The sequence below is a fragment of the Elephas maximus genome, chromosome 9, assembly GCF_024166365.1.
Source record: "Elephas maximus indicus isolate mEleMax1 chromosome 9, mEleMax1 primary haplotype, whole genome shotgun sequence".
In the NCBI taxonomy this organism is placed as follows: domain Eukaryota; kingdom Metazoa; phylum Chordata; class Mammalia; order Proboscidea; family Elephantidae; genus Elephas; species Elephas maximus.
This window is the reverse complement of record NC_064827.1, coordinates 42,524,078-42,546,600: the sequence shown is the minus strand read 5'-3', so window position 1 is coordinate 42,546,600 and position 22,523 is coordinate 42,524,078. Positions and strand designations below refer to the sequence as shown.

Here is a 22,523-nt window from a genome sequence, read left to right as displayed (position 1 = left end):
GTCTCACCATCCTCCCTTCTAAGGAGCATTTTGGCTGTACTTCTTCCAAGACAGACTTGTTTGTTCTTCTGACAGTCCATGGTATATTCAAGATTCTTTGCCAACATCACAATTCAAGTGTGTCAATTTTTCTTAGGTCTTCCTTATTCATTGTTCAGCTTTCACGTGCATATGAGGTGATAGAAAATACCATGGCTTGGGCCAGGCACACCTTAGTTATCAAAGTGATATCTTTGATTTTGAACACTGTAAAGAGGTCTTTTGTAGCAGATATCCCCAACACAATATGTCGTTTGATTTCTTGACTGCTGCTTCCTGGATATTGATTGTGGATCCAAGCAAAATGAAATCCTTGACAACTTCATTTTTTTCTCCGTTTATATGATGTTGCTTATTGGTCCAGTTGTGAGGATTTTAGTGTTTTTATGTGGAGTTGTAATCCATAATTTCATCTTCATCAGTAAGTACTTTGTCCTCTTCACTTTCAGCAGGCAAGATTTGTCATCTGCATATTGAAGGTTGTTAGTGTGTCTTCCTTCAATCCTAATGCCAAGTTCTTCTTCATACAGTCCAGCTTCTCACATTATTTGCTCAGCACATAGATTGAATAAATATGGTAAAAGGATACATCCCTGATGTACACATTTTCGGATTTTAAACCACACAGTATTTCCTTTTTCTGTTCGAACAATGCCTCTTGATCTATGTACAGATTCCACATGACCACAATTAAGTGTTCTGGAATTTCCATTCTTTGTAACGCTATCCATAATTTGTTATGATCCACACAGTCAAATGCCTTTGGGGAGTCAATAAAACACAAGTAAATATTTTTCATAAGATAATTAAAGATAATTAAAATTTTCCAGAAGGTAAGCTAGATAACAGGGATCTTCTAAAAGTTAAACACTTATGCCCATCAAAAGATTTCACCAAAAGTGTAAAAAGAGAACCTACAGACTAGGAAAAAGTTTTTGGCTATGACAAATCTGACAAAAGTCCAATCTCTAAAATCTACAGGAAAATTCAACACTTTACAGCAGAAAGACAAATAATCCAATTTAAAAAATGGGCAAAGGATATGAATAGACACTTTACCAAAGAAGACATTCAGGTGGCTAACAGACACATGAGGAAATGCTCGTGATCACTAGCCATTAGAGAAATGCAAATCAAAACCACAATGAGATATCACCTCACCCTGACATTACTGGCATGAATCAAAAAAACAGAAACTAACAAATGTTGGAGAGGCTGCGGGGAGATTGGAACGCTTATGTGCTGCTGGTGGGAGTGCAAAATGGTACAACATTTTGGAAAAAGTTATGGCGCTTCCTTAAAAAGCCAGAAATAGAAATATCATATGATCCAGCAATGCCACTCCTAGGAATATATGCTAGAGAAATAAGAGCTGTCACACAAAGAGACATATGTACACCCACATTCATTGCAGCAGTATTCACAATAGCTAAAAGATGGAAACAACCTAAGTGCCCATCAACAGATGAATGGATAAACATACTATGGTACATACACACAATGGAATACTATGCAACGATAAAGAACAATGACAAATCTACTAAACATTTTACAACATGGATGAATCTGGAGGGCATTATGCTGAGTAAAACAAGTCAGTCACAAAAGGACAAATATTGTAGGAGACCACTATTATAAAAACTGATGAAAAAGTTTACAACAAACAGAACCATCTTAGATGGTTATGAGGGAGGGGATGGGTAGGCAGGGAAAAACACTAAATAGATAACACAAGTGGTAACTTTGGTGAAGGGTAAGACAGTACACAATACTGGGCAAGCCAGCACTACTTGACCAAGGCAAGTCATGGAAGCTGTCATAGACTCATCCAAACTCCCTGAGGGACTGAATTACTGGGCTGAGGGCTGGGTACCATTGTCTCTGGAAACATCTAGCTTAACTGCCATAACATAGTTTATATAGAAAATGTTCTACATTCTACTTTGGTGAGTAGAGTTTGGGGTCTTAAAATCTTGTGAGGGGAATAATATACTCCACTGGTCTTACCCCATCTGGAGCAAGGGAGAATGAAGAAAACCAAAGACACAAAGGACTAATGGACCACAACTACCACAGCCTCCACCAGACTGAGTCCAGCACAACTAGATGATGCCTGGCTACCACCACCTACTGCCCTGACAGTGATCGCAATAGAGGGTCCCAGACAGAGCTGGAGAAAAATGTAGAACAAAATCCTAACTGACAAAAAAAAAAAAAAAAAGACCAGACTTACTGGTCTGACAGACTGGGGAAACCCCGAGAGTATAGCCCCTGGGTATACTTTTAACTCAGTACTGAAGTCACTCCTGAGGCTCACTCTTCAACCAAAGATTAGACAGGCCCATCAAACAAAAGGAGACTAAATGGGCACGCCAGCCCAGGGGCAAGGACAAGAAGGCAGGAGGGGATAGGAAAGCTGATAATAGGGAACTTAAGGTCAAGAAGAGGAGAGTGTTGACACTGTTGTGGGGTTGGCAACCTATGTCAGAATATAATATGTATATTAATTGTTTAATGAGAAAATAATTTGCTCTGTACACCTTCATCTAAAGAACAATTAAAAAAAAAAAATCGTTTTCAGCAGTACATCAGCAGGGAACTGCCAGAAGTTCAAGCCGGATTCAGAAGAGGATGTGGAAAGAGGGATAATTGCTGATGTCAAATGGCTCTTGGCTGAAAGCAGAGAATACCAGAAGATGTTTACTTGTGTTTTATTGACTATGCAAAGGCATTCGACTGTGTGGATCGTAACAAATTATGGATAACATTGCAAAGAATGGGAATTCCAGAACACTTAATTGTGCTTATGCGGAACCTGTCCAGGACTAGGCCTGGGTATTCACCTCCCTCTCAGAGGAGGGGTTTCTTTGAAAGTATGCCCTTTGTCTCTTCCCCTGCCTCAGACTGGAGAGGCAGCTTAGGACAGGGTCTGTGTCTCCCTTTTCTCCCTTAGAATGAGGGCTCTCTAAAAACAGGAGTGGGTCTCCCTCTTCCCCTCCACATTGGGGTTCCCTGAGGGCCAGGCCCAGGTCTCCTCCCTTAGACTCAAGGCTCTCTGAGAACTGATGCAGGATCTCGTCTCTCCCTGCCCCCCACCACCTGGCTATTGATCTCTAGAACTTTCCACTTCCAGTCCCTATTCTGCACAGATCTTCCCACAGCTGGAGGTTTAGGCACATCTAGAGCCTCTCCCAGGTCTAGAGTCCTGGAGGGGCTTCCTCAGCTCAGGCTCCCTATACGGCCAGACACCTGGCTTGGAGGACCAGCTCTCCTGGAACCCTGAGGCTCTGAGCACCCTCTCGGAGTGCTACCTCTGACCTCACAAGGGCTGCCTCAGAACTGGGCCTCAGAACTCAGTCTCCAAGGCTCCTGCTGGCGGGAGGAAGGATGCTATTTTGGGCAGTGTGTCTGGACTTGATTCAAGTGGCACTGGCCAAATCCCTGCCCTGCTGACCTCTCCCCTGGAGAAGGAGGAACAACACTCGGGCCCTCAGGAAGAGTTGGGAGGTAGGCTTTAGGCTGGGGACACAGGGACATCTGGGTATAACCTGAGCCCAGGACAGTTACAGAGAAACAAGGTCAAGACCTGATTTAACTGAGACACCCAAGGCAGAGGCTAAGAAGCGTAAGGCTCTTCTGCGCAGTGAGTGGGGCTCTGGGTTGGACTGGGACAGGATGGCCTCCCCGGGACTGGCCACTCCCTGGACCCATGCAGTGAGGAGGTGACTGTGGGATTGTCTGGGGAAGGACCCCAGCTGAGAGTTGGAGGCCTGGATTTCTGTTTAGGTTCAGTCTTGAGTTGCTGTGTGACGTGGGCACGTCACAGCCTCTCTCTGGGCTTCAGTTTCCTTACCTGTCAATTGGCTGTTGTGAGGACGAGAGATGGAGCAGAGACTGGGAGGATATGTTGGGCTGGGCTGTCGGTAGAGCATGGGGGTGGAATGAGGAGAGGACTGAAAAGGGATGCAGGTCAGAGAGATGGGTGAGCTGCTGGCTTGCCAGCGTTCCTCCTCTGAAGTTCTCTCCCGAGGGGCTAGGCTGGGCATAGAGTGTCTCTGCCATCAGGGTTAGGGAGGGAAACTTGTGCAGCAGCTAGAGGGAACTGGACTAGAGAATAAGAAGGACATACAGCATGAGGAGGGAGATGGACTACCTATGTGCTGTCAGTTTGAAATGAAAGTGATAGTACAAGGGGGGATTCTCAGGAAGGGTGGGCTGGTGGACTTTGGTCTGAGGTGGAGGCATGGACTAAATGGGTCTTTAGGACTTCCATGTGTGTGTGTGTGTGTGTGTGTGTTGCGTCTGTGTGTGTGCATGTGCATGCCTGTATACATGCATGTGTACTCAAGGAAGAACCCCTAGGAAGTCTCAGTTTAAGTTAGAAGCAAGAGAGCTCGAGGTTAGACTAAAGGCAATAATACCCAAATATGTGAGGGTGGAGCCACTAAGAGGAGGCTGTGGGCGTCTCCACTCTCCAAAGCTGGGTTGACACTTGGAAAGGTCAGGAGTACCCCTAAAAGGCCTCGTCCAGGTGCCAGGGTTCCTGAAACTAGCATGGGTAGAGGGGGTGGGACTCCAGGGCCTCTTCTGACTGGCTGAGGCACACCCATTCCTCCTCCTACCTCCCTGCTGGCTTGGCTTGGTTGAGAGGGTGGCACTGGCAGGAGCTGTCCTTGTGGTTCTCCTTTGAGTTGGGGGGCGGGGGGTTGGGATCTGATGGGAATATGAGGCCAACTTCTGTGCACCCTGGCCCTAGGACCCCTCTTTGGCTCCACAGACAGTATATGAAACCTAAATGACATAACATGGCTCAAGCAGACAAGGACAATTGGTAAGCACACCCACTCCTTTCCTCCATACCCCAGCCCCTCAGCCCAGGGGCCCCAAGCCTGTCTCTCATGTCCCCATAGCATAACCAAACACAGGCTGGGTCCTGGGGCCAAGGGAGACCTGGGTGAGGGTCAAGAAGTGGGACAGTTGGTTCCAATTTCCCCTGTGTTGCGGTATTTAATTGAACTGAACTCACCACCTCTCATTCTCTCAGGCTCAGTACTCTTTGGGGTGAAACAAAAGTCAAAGTCCTTGCAATAGCCAAGACCCTAGCTATCTAGTCCCATTACCTCTCTGATCTTACTTCCTCTTCCCCCACACTGACCCCCTTTGCTTTCTTCAAACATGCTCAGAGTTCTGCAGCAGCTGTTCCCTCCGCCTGAAATGCTCTTTCTGCAGTTATCCACCTGGCTCACTCCCTCACCTCCTTCGCGTCTTTGCTCAAATGCCACCTTCTCAATGAGGCCTTCCCTGACTGCCCTACTTAAAATCGAACCCCCACCCCCTGCACACCCAATTCCCCTTTTCCTTGCTGTATTTCCCCCCATAGCATTCTCACTGAAACCGTTTATTGCAGCAACTGCTTTTTCTAGATTTCATCTGCTCATTCTTCAAAACTCTCTTCTTTCACCCCTCATCTGAGCCCCCATAGCCTGGCTTCTCTCCTCTGAGGATGTTACCATTACCTGTCTGTCCCGCTAGACAGAGCAACCCAAGGGTGGAGACAGGAGTTTTGCTCTGTGTCCCTGGTGCCTGGCTCATGAGTAGATGCTCAACAAATGTTTGTTGAGTGGGTAAATGTTGGTTGGCAAGTTGTTAAGTGACTCTAAGCTAGTTGGTTAGTAGTTTATGGTTGGTTGGTTGATTAGATAATTCAATGAGTTAGGTAATTAAATATAATTAAATGAGTCACCTCTTGCTGTCAAGTCGATTCCTACTCAGCGACTCTATAGGACAGAGTAGAACTGCCCCACAGGGTTTCCAAGGAGGAGCTAGTGTATTTTGAACTGCCGACTTTTTTTTAGCAGCTGAGCTCTTAACCACTGCGCCAGCAGGGCTCCATAGAAGAGTCAGCTAGTTGGTTGATCAAGTTACTAGATTGGTAGATTAGTTAGTCGAAGGGTCAGTTGGTGAGGTGTTAGTTGTTTAGTTCCTTGGATGGCAGGTTATTTAGGTAATTGTATGGTTGGCTGTTAGTTTCTTGGTTTGTAGGTTAGTTTTCTTGGATGCACTCATCTCATTCTACACCCTCTCATTCATGTCCATGGCTCAAATGACCGTCTGTGATTTGGTGGCCTCCAAATGTGTGTCTCTAAGTAAGACCACATTGCCAGGTGCCTCTTTACTAGTCATCCCCACCTAGGTGCCTAGCAGGTTCCTCAAGCTCAACACAGCCCAAAAAGGACACTTTATCCTCCTGCCCAAACCTGCAGCTTCTCCCCTATGCCCCATGCTGGTCATCCAAGTGCTCTAGCTAGAGCCTGGGGTCATCAATGCCTCTGGTACCTCCCTGGGTCTGTTCTTGGGTCCCTGCTCTCATCAGGCTCTCATAGACTTTTCTCCAGGACTGAGGAGGCTGGTCACAGGGTCAAGGGGACCTCTATACAATGCTGCATGGGAGCTGGAGTTGAATTGGGGCTGGTGGTTGTCCAGGTAACTCTACACCCCCCTCGAGATGCTCAGGCCTGGATTTGTTTTCCTGGGGTAAGGACCAGAGCAAGGACTGGGGTTAGTGAGATATGAACACAGGGTGTAAGGGAAAGTGGAGGGTGTTTTATTCCATGGCTGGTTGGCTTCTCCAGCTCCCTCTGCTTATGCCCTGTGAGGCCAGGCGAATTTAGGAAGCCTGTTTTTTTTTTTTTGTTTTGTGGGAATGAGGTAGCTGAGGGGCTGGTGTCAGCTTCGAGGCATTCAGACAATATGGAGGGCGATGCCGGTCTGAACAAGCATTAAGGCCCCACTTAAAGTTATCTGCTCTACTGTTCTTTCCCTTTAGCCTCCAGAACCATCTCCTTCCCCAAATTCCAGCCCCGTACTTATCTACTCCCCAGTCAATGGAGCCTGTAACTCATTTTTTCATCTGTTCATCTATTCATCCAAGGAAGTATTTCTCAAACAAATATTTATCAAGCATCTGCCATGTGCCAGGTATTATAGGAAGTCTAGGGATTCAGTGGAGAGGTAGGCAGATGAATCTCCCAGTCTTCATTAATTCAACAAATATTTATTGCATACCTACTATGTACTTGGCAATATGCTGGGCACTGAGGATACACTGGGGAGTAGGGCAGACCCAGTTCCTTCTTCCTTCTGTCTCTTCTCATTCATTCACAAACACCTGTTTGTGTTGAGAGTGCTGGCCACTGGTAGCCTCAGTGTTGTTTGCTGAGCCCACACACTCCAGGAGCAGACTCGGCCATACCCCAAGCTGTTTGAAGAACGCCTCACTGTTGTCAGGCTGTGTCTGCTATCTTGCCTGTGACCCCAAGCTCTGGCTCCCACAGATAGGCAGGCTGATAGAAAACTAAGCACCACTTTCCTGCTTGCTCTGTCCCACCCTGCTTCTGCCCCTGAGTCTCCTTGGCATCACAGCTTATACTTACCCCAACCGCCTGCCTCTGCAAAGTGCCCTTGTTGGTGTGCCCCCTCTATTGGTCCAGTCCAGGCCAGAAGGAAGGAGGGGCCTGGCTTGGCCATCTACTCCCAGTCCTTTTTCATGTCCCTGTGGCTCTCAGGTGTCTCTGATCCCTGTTGTCCCTGCTGCCCTGGGCAAGAGGAAGTGTGTGCGGAAAGGCTGCTGGGTTACCCATTAACTCAACCATGAGTTGAAAGGCCGATGGGCAGCAAGCAGACTTGAACCCCATTCTGGCAATGGGCTCAAGCTGCTGCTTCAGGCCTATCCACAACTGCAGGATGGTCTCATCAACCATGATAATGAGGATACAGGCGAAAATGCAGAGGAAGATGGTGCGGGAGTTCTTGGGAGAATTGATGAGCACGTATGTCATGATGGTGAGTGGGTGGGAGGACAGGGTTGAGGGGGCAGGGGCATGAAGTCCAGGACCCCAGGCTGGTGAGGCTCAGTAAAGGCAGCCCATGAATCCCTCCCCCCCGCCACCCCATGCTGACTCCCATGGATCACATTATCCATTCCCCTGCCTTTGAGCTGAGGGTGGCTGAAACACAGGAAAGTAATGAGAGAGGCCTTTTTTTTAAACCAAGTCTTTTGCAGGGAGGAAGGGCTCATGATATGTGGGGGCAGAATGAAGCCACAGGCTGGGGCTGGGGAAGACAGGGAGCATGGCTGGAAGTGGAGAGAAGGGAAACCAAGGATAAAGAGGCTAAAGAGAAACTTGAATGCCAGGCTTTGAGAATTAACTCTGAGAACAATGGGGAGACATTGAAGGCTATCAAACAAGGGAGTGATGTCATCAGATTTGGATTAAAAAAGGTAATTCTGGGTGCATTGTGAAGTCTAAGAAGGAAAGGCATACCTGGGGGACCAGTTAAAAGGCTGATGCAATGATCTAGGTTAGAGTGAGGGTGGTGACTGGTCTAGGGCAAGGAGAAGAAAGCACATGTTTGAAAGAGTTGTGGGAGATGGAATCAGGGAGACTTTGCAAGCAACAGACGTGGGGTATGACCTGATGAGGACATCCTTTGGTGCTTGAAGTCCAACACAGGTTGAGATAAGTTTGGATGTGATCAGGTGAGGTTTCAGTGGAGAAATCCAGAAGATGGTTCTTCCTTTTATAGATACAGGGGTCTGAAACTCAAGAGAGTGGGTTGGGCTAGAAGTAAAAGGTTGAAGCTTATCCAAATATGGATGTTGGTTGGAAAAATTGTCCAGAGTGTATAGAAACAGAATAGAAAGAGGTTGAGGACAGAATCCTGAGTAACAGAACTCTGAAGAATGAAGAGGAGCTCACAAAGGAGTCTGAGAAGGAGTGATGAGAGAGGTTGGAGGAGAAATAGAAGAGATGGTGTCACAGAGGTGGGGGAGTGGCATTTCCACATGGAGGGTGTGGTCTGCAGTATGGGAAGCTATGGAGAGGCCAAATAAGGTGAGCACTGACAAGGATCCCTCAGATTTGGCAACATGGAAGTCACTGGTGACCTTGGCAAGGACTCTTTTAGTGGATGATGGGGATAGAAACCAGACTGTAAGTGAGATGTGAGGTTTCTGGAATATCCTTCTCTCTCCACCTGCTTCAGCTCTGCCCCTCCCATTGAGCTTCTGCCCTCAACAGGAGCCGTAGTCATACTTGCTATACTTCATGTAGAGCCCAGGCCCAAGGAAAGAAGGGGAAGCCTCTGGGAAGGCCAGAGAAATTGGGGATGAGAGAGGCAGTGTGTATGTGTGTGTGTGAGTGAGTGTATGTGCACAGAGCCACCCTGCAGGAGATAGAGAGGCCCACAGAGATCGGGGCTGGACTTTGGACACCTGGGGTTCTTATCCCCACCCTGCCACTGAGGCACCAGCTGACCTTGGCAGGCCTCTCTCTGACTCAGAGCCTGTCTTCTTAGTGATTGAGTGTGTTGAATCAGGCCTTCATGGGTTTGAATCCCAACTCTGCTATCTCCTAGCTGCTTGATCTTCCACTAGGATATTAACTGTTCAGAATGTTATCATCTTTGGTGATAAACATGGGCACTAATATCAAGCTGTCAGACTTGTGGGAGGAAGGTCAAGTGGCCTGTACCCTGTTCACGTGTGTAGGTCCCTTGTTGTTATGACAAGTACTCTGAGTGGCTCTCCGCTCCCTGCACTCCACTCTCTCTCCCTCCCTTATTCCAGCTCTTCTGCCTTGGCTCCTGAGCTTTGATCCCACGCAGCTGCTGGATCTAGTCCCTCCTTAATCCAAGACAAAGTAATTCATTTATGACAAGACATTCCAGAAACATCTCATGAGGGCTGTTAAACCTTGGAACTGCAGAGGTAGGAGGGTGCCTCCTGGGAGAGTCCTCAGGAAAGCAGGCACTGCCCACACGCATTGATGCCTGCCCATGCCCACCTTTCTCTTCCTTTTACAGATTATCTTTGAGTTCTGCCTGCATACCAGGCACTATGATGCTAAGCACCTTACATGTAGCATCTCCCCAAATCCTCATAACAGCCCTGTGAGGTAGGTACCATTATTATCCCCATTTCACAGATAAGGATACTGAAGCTCCACGAAACTCAGTCACTTGCCCAAGGTCACACTTTAAGTCAAGATTTAAATCCTGTTCAGTCTGGTTTCAGTCTTGACCCTTCATCTCTCTGCTCTGTCCCTTGGCTTAGATATGGCAGGCTTTCTCACGCTCTGGCTGATCAGCCCTCCCCCAGCTGGAGCATGGCCTTCACTTTCAGGCCTTGAGTAGTTCAATACTCCACTCTGGGCCTCAGTTTTTCCATCTGTAGAGTGGGAGCAAAAACATTTGCTACTCAGATTTACTGTGAGGATTGAAGGGAAGCAATGCTTGTAAAAGATCTTTGTGAGACTTAAGCCAGTATAGGACTTTGTTGTTATTATTTTTAGCTGTCAGCTCTGTGCCAAGGCATGGGGGCTTTTCAGTTGTTAGGAAACTCAGTGAGTCACCAGGGTGAATGTTTTGCCAGGAAAGCTAGTGCGACCTTGGGCCTCATTTATTGAGGCCTGGATAAGGGAAGTGAGCCATTCAATTCTGCACAGATTCCTCCAGGGGTGTTGTCCTTGGGACTGGCCTCCTGGTATGGGAGGGACTTGATGAGCTGGACCACATTCACTGACCAGGGAGCTCCAACTCTCAGGGCCCTGGAAAACCAGTTGTAGACGTGAGCCATAGGGCAGGGGTTGCAAGATCACATGCTTCAAGGGCCAGGCATGAGCACCTCAAAGTGGTGGGGACTGTGGCTAACTGCAGAGTGCTGGCCTGAGTAAGACCTGACTGTTGCCGTGAGGGCAGAATGCAAACCAGCATTGCCTGAACTTCGGATTCTTCAAGAGAAGCTGAAATTTCCGGTCTTCAAAACCAAGTTATTTAAACAAAACGTGTGTGTTGCATGGTTGACAGTTGGCAGCCCTCACCCGAGGGATCATGCAGGGTCCATTCATGCATTCATTTACTATTTTCAACAAATGGTTTCAAGCTCCTATTTGGATGTGGGGGACTGTCGGTCTTCAGACTCTCCGTGCCTGCTCTGAGCCCTGCACCTCCTTGCTTCTCCAGCCTGTCAACACGTTCTGGACTCGTGTCCCACTCCCACCCACCCCTGCCCAAAGCCTGCCAGTATCCTCAACCTGGACTCTAGGCTGACCTACCTTTGGGTTCCTCTGCACCTGTCCTGGAGGTTCTGAGGGACCGGTGGACCCTGCTCAACTGCCTCTCCCTACCCCAATCTGGGCTATTTCACATTTTCTCAGACTTCCTCAAAGCCCCTCTGTCTGCACTTCCACCCATCTTTTCATCAGCAAATGGCTTGATCTCCTACTTGACCGGGGGAATAATCAGGCAGGCTTCCTGTGCCCTGCTCCTCACTCTCCTGTCCCTCTCACCAGCAGACCCACTGGCCTGGAAGTCCACACATCTACCCCTTGGCTGGAGTGAATGTCCCCTCTCCTTTACGGACCCCTCCACATCTGAGCCCAGATCCCACTTCACCTGCTTTCTAAGCTAGTCTGCTCCATGAATAGCCTTCTCTGTCTCCTTTACCGTCAGCTGCTTCCTCTCTCAACCTGTAAATATACTCAAGTCTCTCCCACTTAAAATAACACAACTCAAAGTGAAACATCTCTCCCTTCACCCTTTGAGCCCCATCATCAATATCACTTGCTTTGCCTCTCTTTTCAAGCAAGTTCTCAAAGTTCTCAAAGAGGGGCCTATACTGGGTCTCTCTGCTATCCTCAACTCTTCCTCACCACCTCTCAATCTCCAGGACCTGGTTTCTGCCCCTATGGCCTGAAGATAAAGTGCTCACCACAGTTACAGATGACCATTGGGCAGCCAAATCCAAAGGGATGCTTTCCAGGTCTTAATGTACTTCACCCTGAGGCTGCCTATGTCAGTGTGGATGACACCAGCCTTTGGAAAACTCTGCTTCTCACTAGCGTCAATGGAACATTCACTGTTTGTTCTTCTTCCACGTAACACCTGCTCCAGGAGAGGTGTCTGAGTGTTGATGTGTGGCTCTAGGCTCGGCTTCAGCTTCCTCCTGCACTGTCTCCCAGGGGCCTTCAACCATTCCAAAGGCTTCAACTACAGCCTTCATGACCACAGTTTTCCACTTTCCTCTTTCAGAGACTCTAGACCAGTCCTGCCCAAAGGAAATATAATATGAGCCATATATGAAATTTAAAATATTCTAGTCTCCACATTCAAAAGGTGAAAAGAAACAGGTGAAAATAATTTCAATAATATATTTTATTTAACCCATATATCCAAGATATTATAATTTCAATTTTCATTTTCCTAGTAAGTCTTTGAAATCTGGTGTATATTTCATACATATAGCAAATTTGGATTTGCGTTTTAAGTGCTTAATAACCACATGTGGCTAGTGGCCACCATATTGGATGACACAGGTCCAGACCCTAATTTCCAACAGCCTGAACATCTCTACCTAGAGATTCCTCAAAAACAACATGTCCAAGACACATGGACTTTTCAAAGGAGGTGCCATTTGAGCTTGGCTTTAAAGCAGAGTATCAGTTTTCCAGGATCTAGGGCAGATATTCCAGGCAGAGGGAACAGCATATGAAAAACAAGGCATGAGAAAGCAAGGCATGCATGGAGCAGTATGGTTATTTGGTTTGAGGCAGTCTGATACGAATCCTGGCTCACCACGTATGGGCTGTGTGACCTTGGACAAGCCACTCAACTTTTCTAAGCCTCAGGTTGCCCATTTGTCAAAAGGGGAGAAAACAGTACTTAATCATATAATTGTGTGTTAAAGGAGGTAATAGATGTCGCTTACTTTAACAGTGCCTGGCCCATAGTAAGTACTCAAGAAATGGCTATCATTTTATAGTAGTAATATTATTGCTGGACATAGAGAACACTGGGGCAGATATGAGACATAGAGGCAGAAGGGATCAAATTGTGAAGGGTCTTCAGCAATGGCCTACTGAGTTTGGACTTTGTGCTAGAAATGGAGATGAGTCAATGAATGAATAGAGTGCAGACATGATCAGATTTCTGTTAGAGAGGTCCCTTTGACTGTAAGGAGGAGTAAGAGAGGGGGAGACTGTAAGCAGAGCTGGCTGAGTGATTGAGAGTTGGGGAGAGGGAGAGGAAGTTCTCATTTATGACATCCAGGTCGACACCTGGCTTGGCCAACTGGGATAGGTAGCAGATTTTCCGAGGGATGCCTGTAGAACACCTGGGAAAATTCCAGTGGGTATTTGGAAATAGGGATCTGGCTCCCAGGTGGAGATTTTGGAAAATTTAATGCATGGGTCATAGCTGAAACCATAGACTGGTAAGGAGACTCAGGAAGAATGAAGTGAGATGTGAAGGGGGCCAGCATTGGAGCCCTGGGATCATCCATATTCGTGAGGTAGATGGAGGAAGAAGAATGTGGGGGAAGGAATTTGAGAGAAGGAGAGGTTAGTGAGGTAAGAAGAAAATCAGCAAAGGTGACATGGAGGCCAAGAAGGAAGATTTTCCAGAGGCAGAATGGTCAACAGTGTTGAAGTCAGCAAAGTCAAGGAAGACCATGACATATGGAGGCAGAAGTCTGATTGAGGAGGGAGTGTAAGGGGAGTGGCAAAGGATCCACCCAGTGGGTTCTTTCCTGAGCTTGACTGAAATGGGGTTGGGGGAAGCATCAGGAGTTCACAGCTGGAGAGGGAGGCCAGGTTGAGGCAGAGAGATTTACTTTTAGGTAGGAAGAGACCCGAGTCTGTGGCAGCCATTCAAGGGAAAGGGTGGAAGATACAGGTGAGAGGGAAGTCTCTGTAAAGGGAAGGGCTGGGGCACAGGAACCAGAGCTGAAGTGGAAGGTAGGTGTAGATGCAGGTGAGTGTCTTTAGTGGCAGCTAGAGTTTGAGTGAGGACCTACCTTCAGGCCTCTATTCTTCCTGAGAAGGATTGGTTGAAGGGCTGTCAACTGAGGAGATAAAGCAATTAGGGATGGGAGAGAGCAAAATGCTCTGAAATGATGCCTGAGGGCAATGGAGCTGAGGGCAAAACAAATAGAACCCCACAGGCTTCCAGAGTTGGGGGTGTGTGTGTGCACATGCAGGCATGCACGCACGTGTCCCAGGAGAGTCCAGGCATGAGATTTGGAATCCCCTTGAAGAAACTTCCCTCCAGCTAGTCGGAAGTGTGAGATGCCCTGAGAGGTGCACTCCACATCAGCCACACCCCCTCACAACCCTGCCTTCTTCCCTGGCCTTCAGGTAGACTTGGGGTTGAGGTTCCTGTTCTGTAAGATCTATACCACCCCACCTCTGACTGCCCAGCTCTCACTGGTTCAGGTCTGACAGGCGTCAATAGTGGCAAGGGACAAGAGGTCATGAGGAGGGAAACCTGGGGAGGAAGGCGGCATGGCAGAGGGTCTTCAGGGGTGAAGGTGGGGAGGCCCACGGTGTGGAGGAGAGGAGCCAGAAGTGAGCTCTGAGCCCTCCCCTGAGTTAGGGGCTCCTGTGCAGGCAGCCCTCTCAGAGGCCTTCCCTCACAGGTGTTTGGCCTTGGCTCCGTGGCTCATATGGTTCTAGGAGAGAATAAACTTGGGAGCTACCTCGGTGTCAACTTGGGGTTTGGCTTCGGAGTCACCATGGGAGTGCACGTGGCAGGGGGCATCTCTGGTGAGTGTGTCCCAGCCTCGCCTGACTGGGCAAGGGCAGGTATCCCCTGTGGGCTCTTCCTGCCCACGTCTAGCCATCCCCTTCCCTGACTCAATCCGTGCTTCTCCCTCACCAGCCACCCAGAGAGAAGAGAACTCTTCTGAACTCCTTGCCTCTGACCATCCCTGGCTCAAAACTCTTCACTGAGCCCCCTCGACCCACCTTCTTATTTTATTATTTTGTTGTTGTTGAGAATGTGCAGAGCAGAACATACACTAATTCAACAATTTCTACATGAACAATTCAGTGACATTGATTACATTCCTCAAGTTGAGCAACCATTCTCACCCTCCTTTTCTGAATTGTTTCACCTCCATTAACATAGACTCACTGCCCCCTAACTTTTCTGCCTAATCTTTTGATTTGCTATTGTCAATTTGATCCCATATAGATAATTCTTAAAAAAGCGCAATGCTCAAGGAAGACATTCTTTACTAATTAAGCTGAACTATTGCTTGGTTTAAAGAAGACTTCAGGGAATATTTTTGGCTTAAGGTTTAAAGATTATCTCAGGGCAATAGTTTGGGGGGTTCATTCAGCCTCCACAGCTCCAGAAAGTCTGGGTTCCATGAAAATTTGAAATTCTGTTCTACATTTTCCCCCCTTTGATCAGGACTCTTCTATAGAATCTTTGGTCAAAATTCAACCCACATTTTTACTTGCTGGGTCATCTTACACAAGTTATTTAACTTCTCTGTTCCTCACTTGGAAACCCTGGTGGTGTAGTGGTTAAGTGCTACAGCTGCTAACCAAGAGGTCCGCAGTTTGAATCCACCTGGCGCTCCTTGGAAACTCTATGGGGCAGTTCTACTCTGCCCTATAGGGTTGCTATGAGTCGGAATTCACTCAAAAGCAATGGGTTTGGTTTTCGTTTTTCAGGTTCCTCACTTTCCTGCTAACAAAACAGAGGTGGTGGTACCTGCCTCTTGGGCAGTGTGTCCTTGATAAATGGCAGCCATTATTATTACTGTTGTTTCTGATTTGTTTCTGCTCTCACTCCCCCACACATTTGCCCCCTCTTCCCAGGGGCCCACATGAACTCAGCTGTGACCTTCGCCAGTTGTGCTTTAGGCCGCATGTCCTGGAAGAAGTTTCCTGTCTACGTACTGGGTCAGTTCCTGGGCTCCTTCCTGGCCGCTGCCACCATATATGGCCTCTTCTACAGTGAGTGTCCTGCCTGGGGCTGTGTGCCTCTGGCTTCGGCCTCCACCTCTGAAGTATGGGCAGACCAGACCTCCATGTCCTGGCCTGTGAAAATGTCTGAGTGAAAAAAGCCTTCGAGGTGTCCTCCGACTGTTGATCCTACAGCCTTATTTCTGGGGCCCTAGTGGGGCTTATCTGGTGGCAGGTTTACATCTCAATCTTTATCTCCACAGCATCCATCAACCACTTCTCAGGTGGACATCTGACAGTGACCGGTCCCACAGCCACTGCTGGCATTTTTGCCACCTACCCTCCCAGTCACATGACGTTGTGGTGGGGCTTCCTCAATGAGGTCAGTGGTCCAGGGCAGGTGTCCCTCCCCACACGCCTCAGAAAGGGGCCCGCAGGTACCTCCTTACTCTAGAGAGGAAAGGAACTCTGCTTGGGAAGGCACCAGGTCATGTCTGCCAGTGGGCTTTGATCTGGGGCACTGCTGTGGCCTTGGGCTGCCACGGTGTCTGCTCCCCAGGTATTGTTGACAGGATTGCTCCAGCTGTGTCTCTTTGCCATCATGGACAAGCAGAACAACCCAGCAATGGAAGGGACACAGGCCCTGGTGATTGGCATCCTGGTTGTCATCATTGGAGTGTCCCTAGGCATGAACACAGGATATGCCATCAACCCATCCCGGGACCTGCCTCCCCGCTTTTTCACCTTTATTGCTGGCTGGGGGAGTGAAGTCTTCAGGTATTGCTCCATGCCAACCCCATTCCTGCCTGCTTACTTGGGCTCACTGCAGGTGGAGGGGCGGGGGTGATGTGGGGAGTGGCAAAGGACAGCCTTCCCGCGGAACTCCCTGGTGGCCTGGGGAGGCACGAGTGGGTCCCTCCTTCCCCCCAGACTGGCACTGAGGGGTATCCTGCTCCATCAGCCCTGCTGCAGACCAGCCCCTGGCCCTGAAACAGGCTGAGGCTGGCCGGAGCCCCAGGCTCAGGGGCAAATCTGGGGCTAGGATGGGGATAAATGCTTGCCCTGTCGCAGCCTGAGGTGGATACAGGTGCTGTCTCTTGCCTACAGAGCCAGGGGGAACTGGTGGTGGGTACCAGTGGTGGCACCGCCCCTGGGTGCCTACATAGGTGGCATCATCTACCTGCTCTTCCTTGGCTCCAACACCCCACGGGAACCAAAGACTCCGATGGAGCCCAAGATGTATGAAGAACACAGAATATCCGTGTTGCCAAAGACCAGGTCTCATGCATCCAAGGCCTCTCCCCTCACTCCCGTCTCTGTGTCCTCTAAGATCTCTCACAAGAGTGGACTCGCAGCCCAGCCTGTCTCACCCTTAAGTGACTCGGCCATCTCCATAGAGCACTTCTAAGTAGAATATCATTTGTGACCATACCCTCACCCCAATAAAGAAAGCCTTGTCCACAGAGCCACCCCTGCTTCCTGGGGGCCTCCTGTGGTTGGGCTTCACTCCTGGATTCTTCCAGAAACTCCAGGCTTATGCCTTAGCCCAAGGGCTGAGGGGCCTACAACAAGTCCTGAGAGCTGGGGCTCCTGCTGGGGACAGAATGGGGAAGAGTAGACTTGTGGTTTCGGCAGGAAAGGAAGATGAAAGGATGCCCAAGACCTAATGGATGACTTTCAGGCCTGGGGTAGGGAGAGGGGTGCTTGGGGGAAGGATCAGAGCTAGGTGGTGGGGGCCCAGCTTTGGGGATAGCTTGAGCTGCCCTTGGATAGGATTCTAGACTCTCCCCCAGTTCTTCCCTCCTCCAGTCTGGCCAGTCCTCTGAGTGGCAAGGCCTAAGTGGGTAGATCAGAGTTTCTCTGCCTTGTTTTCATTATTGCCCCCTCAGGAGCTTTTTAGATTTTTTCCCCCTAATTACATGGTATTTTAATACCATGTATATGCTGTGTATGTACTTAGCTTCTGTATGTGTATCTGTGCTTTATACTTTAAAAGGGTAAGGTTTTTTCACATTTCCCCCTCCCCCCCAAATCAATTTTTGCTCCCTTGAGGTTGAAAATGCCCCCTTTAGAATGCCTGATGTAGAAGGCAGGAAGGGGGCTGGACTCCTTTCTTCCTGGTGTCTGAGCTCTCTCACATTAAGGAGGCATTTCAGAGTTGGAATGGGAAGAAGATGCAGACAGGGAAATCCTTCCCAAAGGGTCAGAGACAGGACAAAGCTGTGTGAGGCTCCAGGGAAGCAGGAGCAGGTGTTGGGTGGGAGTGGAGTAGTCAGGATCCTCTGACCCCAGGCTCAGGCGGGAACCATCCCTCTTTCCAGGACTCAGAAAGAGCATCGCCCAGGCTTCTTGTCATCACTCATGCATTTATTCTTCCAACAATGCTTGAGCACCTACCTACCGTATGCAGGCCCTGCCTGGGCACTGGGTCTCTGCCCACATGGAGCCCACTCTAATGGGGGTTGTTAGGTAACTGTGAGGAAGGAGCTAAACGTGGAGGCTGTGAGACTTGGAGGGGGCTCAGGGATCAGCCTAGGGACTGAGGCCAGCAATGGCTTCCTAGAAGAGGAGACAGAGCAGTTGGGGGTGGGAGTGTCCTTCCCAGGGCTAGGAGCAACACTTTACAGTTGGAGGTGACAGGGGCAGAGGAGCCTAGACTTCCTTCTAGAGGTGGTGAACTTGGCGAGAAGAGACTTAGAAAGGCCCCCATGAGCTACATGTGCAGAATGCTAGAAAGAGGGAGACTGGCGTCTTCAGTCACAGTCAGAGTGATCACCCAGGAAGAGCAGCGACACACTGAACAAGTCAGTGCCGGTGCGGTGGAGAGGAGAAGGGACTCATAAATGCCTAGGAGGTCACACTGGCAGGAGTTGGGCTCGAATTGGATGTGGGAGTGTCTGAGGGAGAGGGAGGAAGCAGGAATGACTCCCAGGTTCTGCAGTGGGGATGTTCCCACTGACAGCAGGGCACAGGGAGGAACTGGTCTGGAGAGAGAGTTGATGAAAATTGATACTGTCAATGTGTTGAGTTTGAGTTGCCTGTGGGACTTGGGCTGGGCTGTCTAATGGGCACTGAGGGGCAGGATGGTTAGAGCATTGTGGTGAAAGAGCATGAACTCTAGGGACACACAAACCAAAAAGAAAACCTGTTGCCATCGAGTGGATTACAACTCATAGAAACCCTACAGAGACCCAATAGGACAGAGTAGAAGTGCCCACATCGGATTTCCAAGGTGCGGTTAGTGGATTCAAACAGCTGACCTTTTGGTTAGCAGCTGAGCTCTTAACTATTATGCCACCAGGGCTCCAGAGGCACCCAGTCTCAATTTAAATCCTCTCTGCCACTGATTTGCTGTGTGATCTTGGGCAAGTTACTCAAACTGTCTGGGCCTTGCTTTCCTCAATTGCAAAATGGAAATAATATTACCTACCCCCTTGTGTTGCTGTGAATGTTAAATGAGATAAAACATGTAAATTACTAAGAATAGTGCCTGGCACAGAGTAAGTGCTCAATAAACACTAGTTATTACAACTTTTCTATGATCTGGTGCACAGAAAAGAGCTGAAAACAGAGGCTCTGTGTGAGTGAGGTGTGGAGAGGTCATCTCAAGAAGTTTGGCTGAGGAGAGCAGCCAGGGGGTGGCAGGAGGCGCTGGAAACAACACAGCTGTCACCCAATAGGGGGACTGATGCATACGTTGTCGCACGCAATGGAACATTAGACAACTGTGAAAGCTAAAGGACAACAGCTACCTGCCAAAACATGGAAAAATTCTGGAGGCATAAAAAGCAAGTTCCAGAAGATTGCATACACTATAACACTGGTTTTACAGTTGAAAGTCAAGCAAAAAGTTATATATTATTTGGGCATACATACGTCTGTGAAAAAAAGGGATGATTCTTCCAGGGAGATAGAGATGAGGGATGGGAGAGGGTGGAGCATGGGGTAGGTGCAAGCTATTGATTATTTTCAAATTCTGGGGTTGGGGGTGAGTTTATGGGTTTGTTAGATGATTATGCTTAATAACATATAAATGTGATGCATAGTTCTTTGTATGTATCATATTTTAAAAAGGAGACATAGCTATAGCATGAGAAGGCGCAGGGCGGGGAAGGTGGTAGATTGGAAGCCCAGTGAGATCACAGTGGGTGAGGTCTGGACAGGCCCAGGTTCTGGTTCCCACCCTCACCTGGCCTCTGTGACCACTTCAGCCTCTGGCATCCTCATGTTCTAGGAAAGTGACTTGGAAGTAGGGCAGCCAGTGGCTCTGTCCAGAACCCCTGACTGGCCACTCCTTGGCCACAGTCCTGCTCGAGGCCAGTTGCCCACAATGCCCTGCAGGGTTCTGACCCAGTGCCAGATTTAGAGGAGCCCTTATTTTACCCTAGTCATAGAGCCTGGCCTTTCATTCTCTTGGCAGATGTTGGTTGAAAGCCTGCAACATGCCAGTGTTCTAGTGCCAAGGATACAGTCATGAAGGAGCCAATATGCTGTGCACTTAAAAATATATAGTGTGTTAGTGATACACGCCAAGGGGGTAAGGCAGGAAAAGGGGATGAGAAGGTGACACTGAGTAAAGCCCTGAAGGAGGTGAGGGGCTGAGCTGTGCGGACACCTGAGGGAAGAGCATGCTAGGCTGAGGGGACAGCTAGCACGAAGGCCCCAGGGGGAAGCATGGAGGGCTACTGTGCTGGAACAGAAGGAAGGAGGGGAGAGTGAAAAAGACGAAGTCAGATGGGGCGCAGAACTCAAATGCTAGTAAAAAAGACCAGACTTAATGGTCTGACTGAGACTGGAGGAACCCCAGAAAACATGACCCCTGGACTCTCTGTTAACCCAGAACTAAAACCATTCCCAAACCCAACTCTTCAGACAAAGATTAGACTGGACTGTAAGACATAAAATGATATCATAGAGTGTGCTTCTTAGTTCAGGTAGATACACGAGACTAAATGGGCAGCTCCTGTCTGGAGGCAGGATGAGAAGGCAGAAAGGGACAGGAGCTGGTTGAATGGACGCGGGAAATCCAGGGTGGAAAGGAGGAGTGTGTTGTCATATTATAGAGAGAGCGACTAGGATCATATAACAATGTGTGTATAAATTTTTGTATGAGAAACCAACTTGAGCTGTAAACTTTCAGTTAAAGCACACACACACGCACACAAAAGATGAGGTCAGAGACGTGTTTGTGTGCATGCATGCGTGCGTGCGTGTGTGGGGGGAGGTGGGGGGTTGGGGAGTGGAATGGACTGAAGCCAGGGCCAGGGGCCTACTCTTGGCTCTGTTGTCTCACACACACAGGCACACATACCACCCGACAGCCACACCCATGCCCCACTCCCTGGCTGGACCTAGAAGGCACATCTGTGCAGCTCTGGGGGCCAGGTTGTGGAGAGAGCTGTGGGAACCCTGGCTCTTCTCCCAGGCTGTGTGACCCTGACAGGACCCCTTCCCTGTGTGGGCCTCAGTTTCCCCATCTGTACAGACAGCTTGGATCCACTGATGTCTCCGAAGACCTCCAGTTCTTACTTCTTCCCATGCTTCATAGCCCCAAGTCATGACTCCCTGTCCTAGGAGATGGGGAAGGGGCAGGAAGCACCTCCAACCTCAGGCCAGGTCCCTCCAGGGTTTTGCAGGGAAGGTTTCATCCTCAGCCTGGTGATCCCAGGTTTAGTCACTGGGTTTGGTCCAACCTGCTCTCTCACTCACTCTCAGGGCCTCCATGGGATGGGCACCCACAGGCAGCACTCTGGTCTGGTCCCACCGTCTCCTCCCTCATAGAGTCCTGGCCCAGGAAGAAGCGGGAGCAGCCATCCTGGGCCGGGCCTTGGTGCTGCTGCCTTGTGTGACATGGCTGTGACCACTCACAGCTGCGCAGCCCGGCGTTCGCCCTGCACCCACCTCTGCACTCATCTTAGAGCAAGCACGGCCCCAGCCTCCTGCCCATGGCAGGGCTCATACTGTGGCACTTTAGAGCACAAACACAGGTTCCTAATGCCTGCTCTGCCACTCTTGCTGTGTGACCCTACTCAAGATGGGATGGTAATAGCACCCATCTCATAGGGCTGCTGTGATGACACGACGAGCCATGGCTGGCACATGGGGAATAAAAATGTTTGCTGTCATCGCTATGCATCCTCTCATGTGATCTTCACATTGTCATACCCATTTACATATGAGAAAACTGAGACCTAGGGAGATCAAGTCACTCAGTAAGGGGTAGAGAGCTTTCAAAGCCTGTGCATTAACCCAGCACCCAAGGATGTGACCTTGGCTGGTTTCTGCTTGGTTTTTATATTGTGAATTATCTTCTGTGAACAGGAATGTATATAACATATTATTGATGTGGTCATTAGCTGCCATTGAGTTGGCTCCAACTCATGGTGACCCTATGTACCACAGAACAAAACATTGCCTGGTCCTGCACCATCTTCACAATCGTTGGTATACCTGAGTCCATTGTTGTGGCCAGTGTGTATTTTGAGTGTCTTCCAACCTAGGTTTATCTTCCAGCACTATATTGGATAATATTCTGTTGTGATCCATAGGGTTTTCATTGGCTAATTTTTTTTTTTGGTTTTAATTTTCAGAAATATATTGCCAGGTCTTTCTTCCTAGTATATCTCAGTCTGGAAGCTCTGTTGAAACCTGTGCACCATGGGTGACACTGCTGGTATGTGAAATACTGGTGGCATAGCTTTCAGCATCGTAGCAATACGCAAGACACCACAG

The 22,523-nt window shown here is 48.9% G+C and overlaps 1 protein-coding gene across 1 annotated transcript; it reads left to right on the top strand.

Annotated features, from left to right (window-relative positions):
* The first annotated feature begins 4,807 nt into the window (after window positions 1-4,807).
* AQP7 (aquaporin 7) lies at window positions 4,808-17,199 on the top strand. The gene is made up of 7 exons (XM_049897067.1): window positions 4,808-4,870; window positions 7,782-7,881; window positions 14,513-14,639; window positions 15,705-15,842; window positions 16,055-16,173; window positions 16,351-16,568; window positions 16,899-17,199. Exons 1-7 carry the CDS (start codon window positions 4,845-4,847, stop codon window positions 17,197-17,199), a joined length of 1,029 nt encoding a protein of 342 aa, XP_049753024.1. The 5' UTR covers window positions 4,808-4,844.
* The last annotated feature ends 5,324 nt before the right edge of the window (window positions 17,200-22,523 follow it).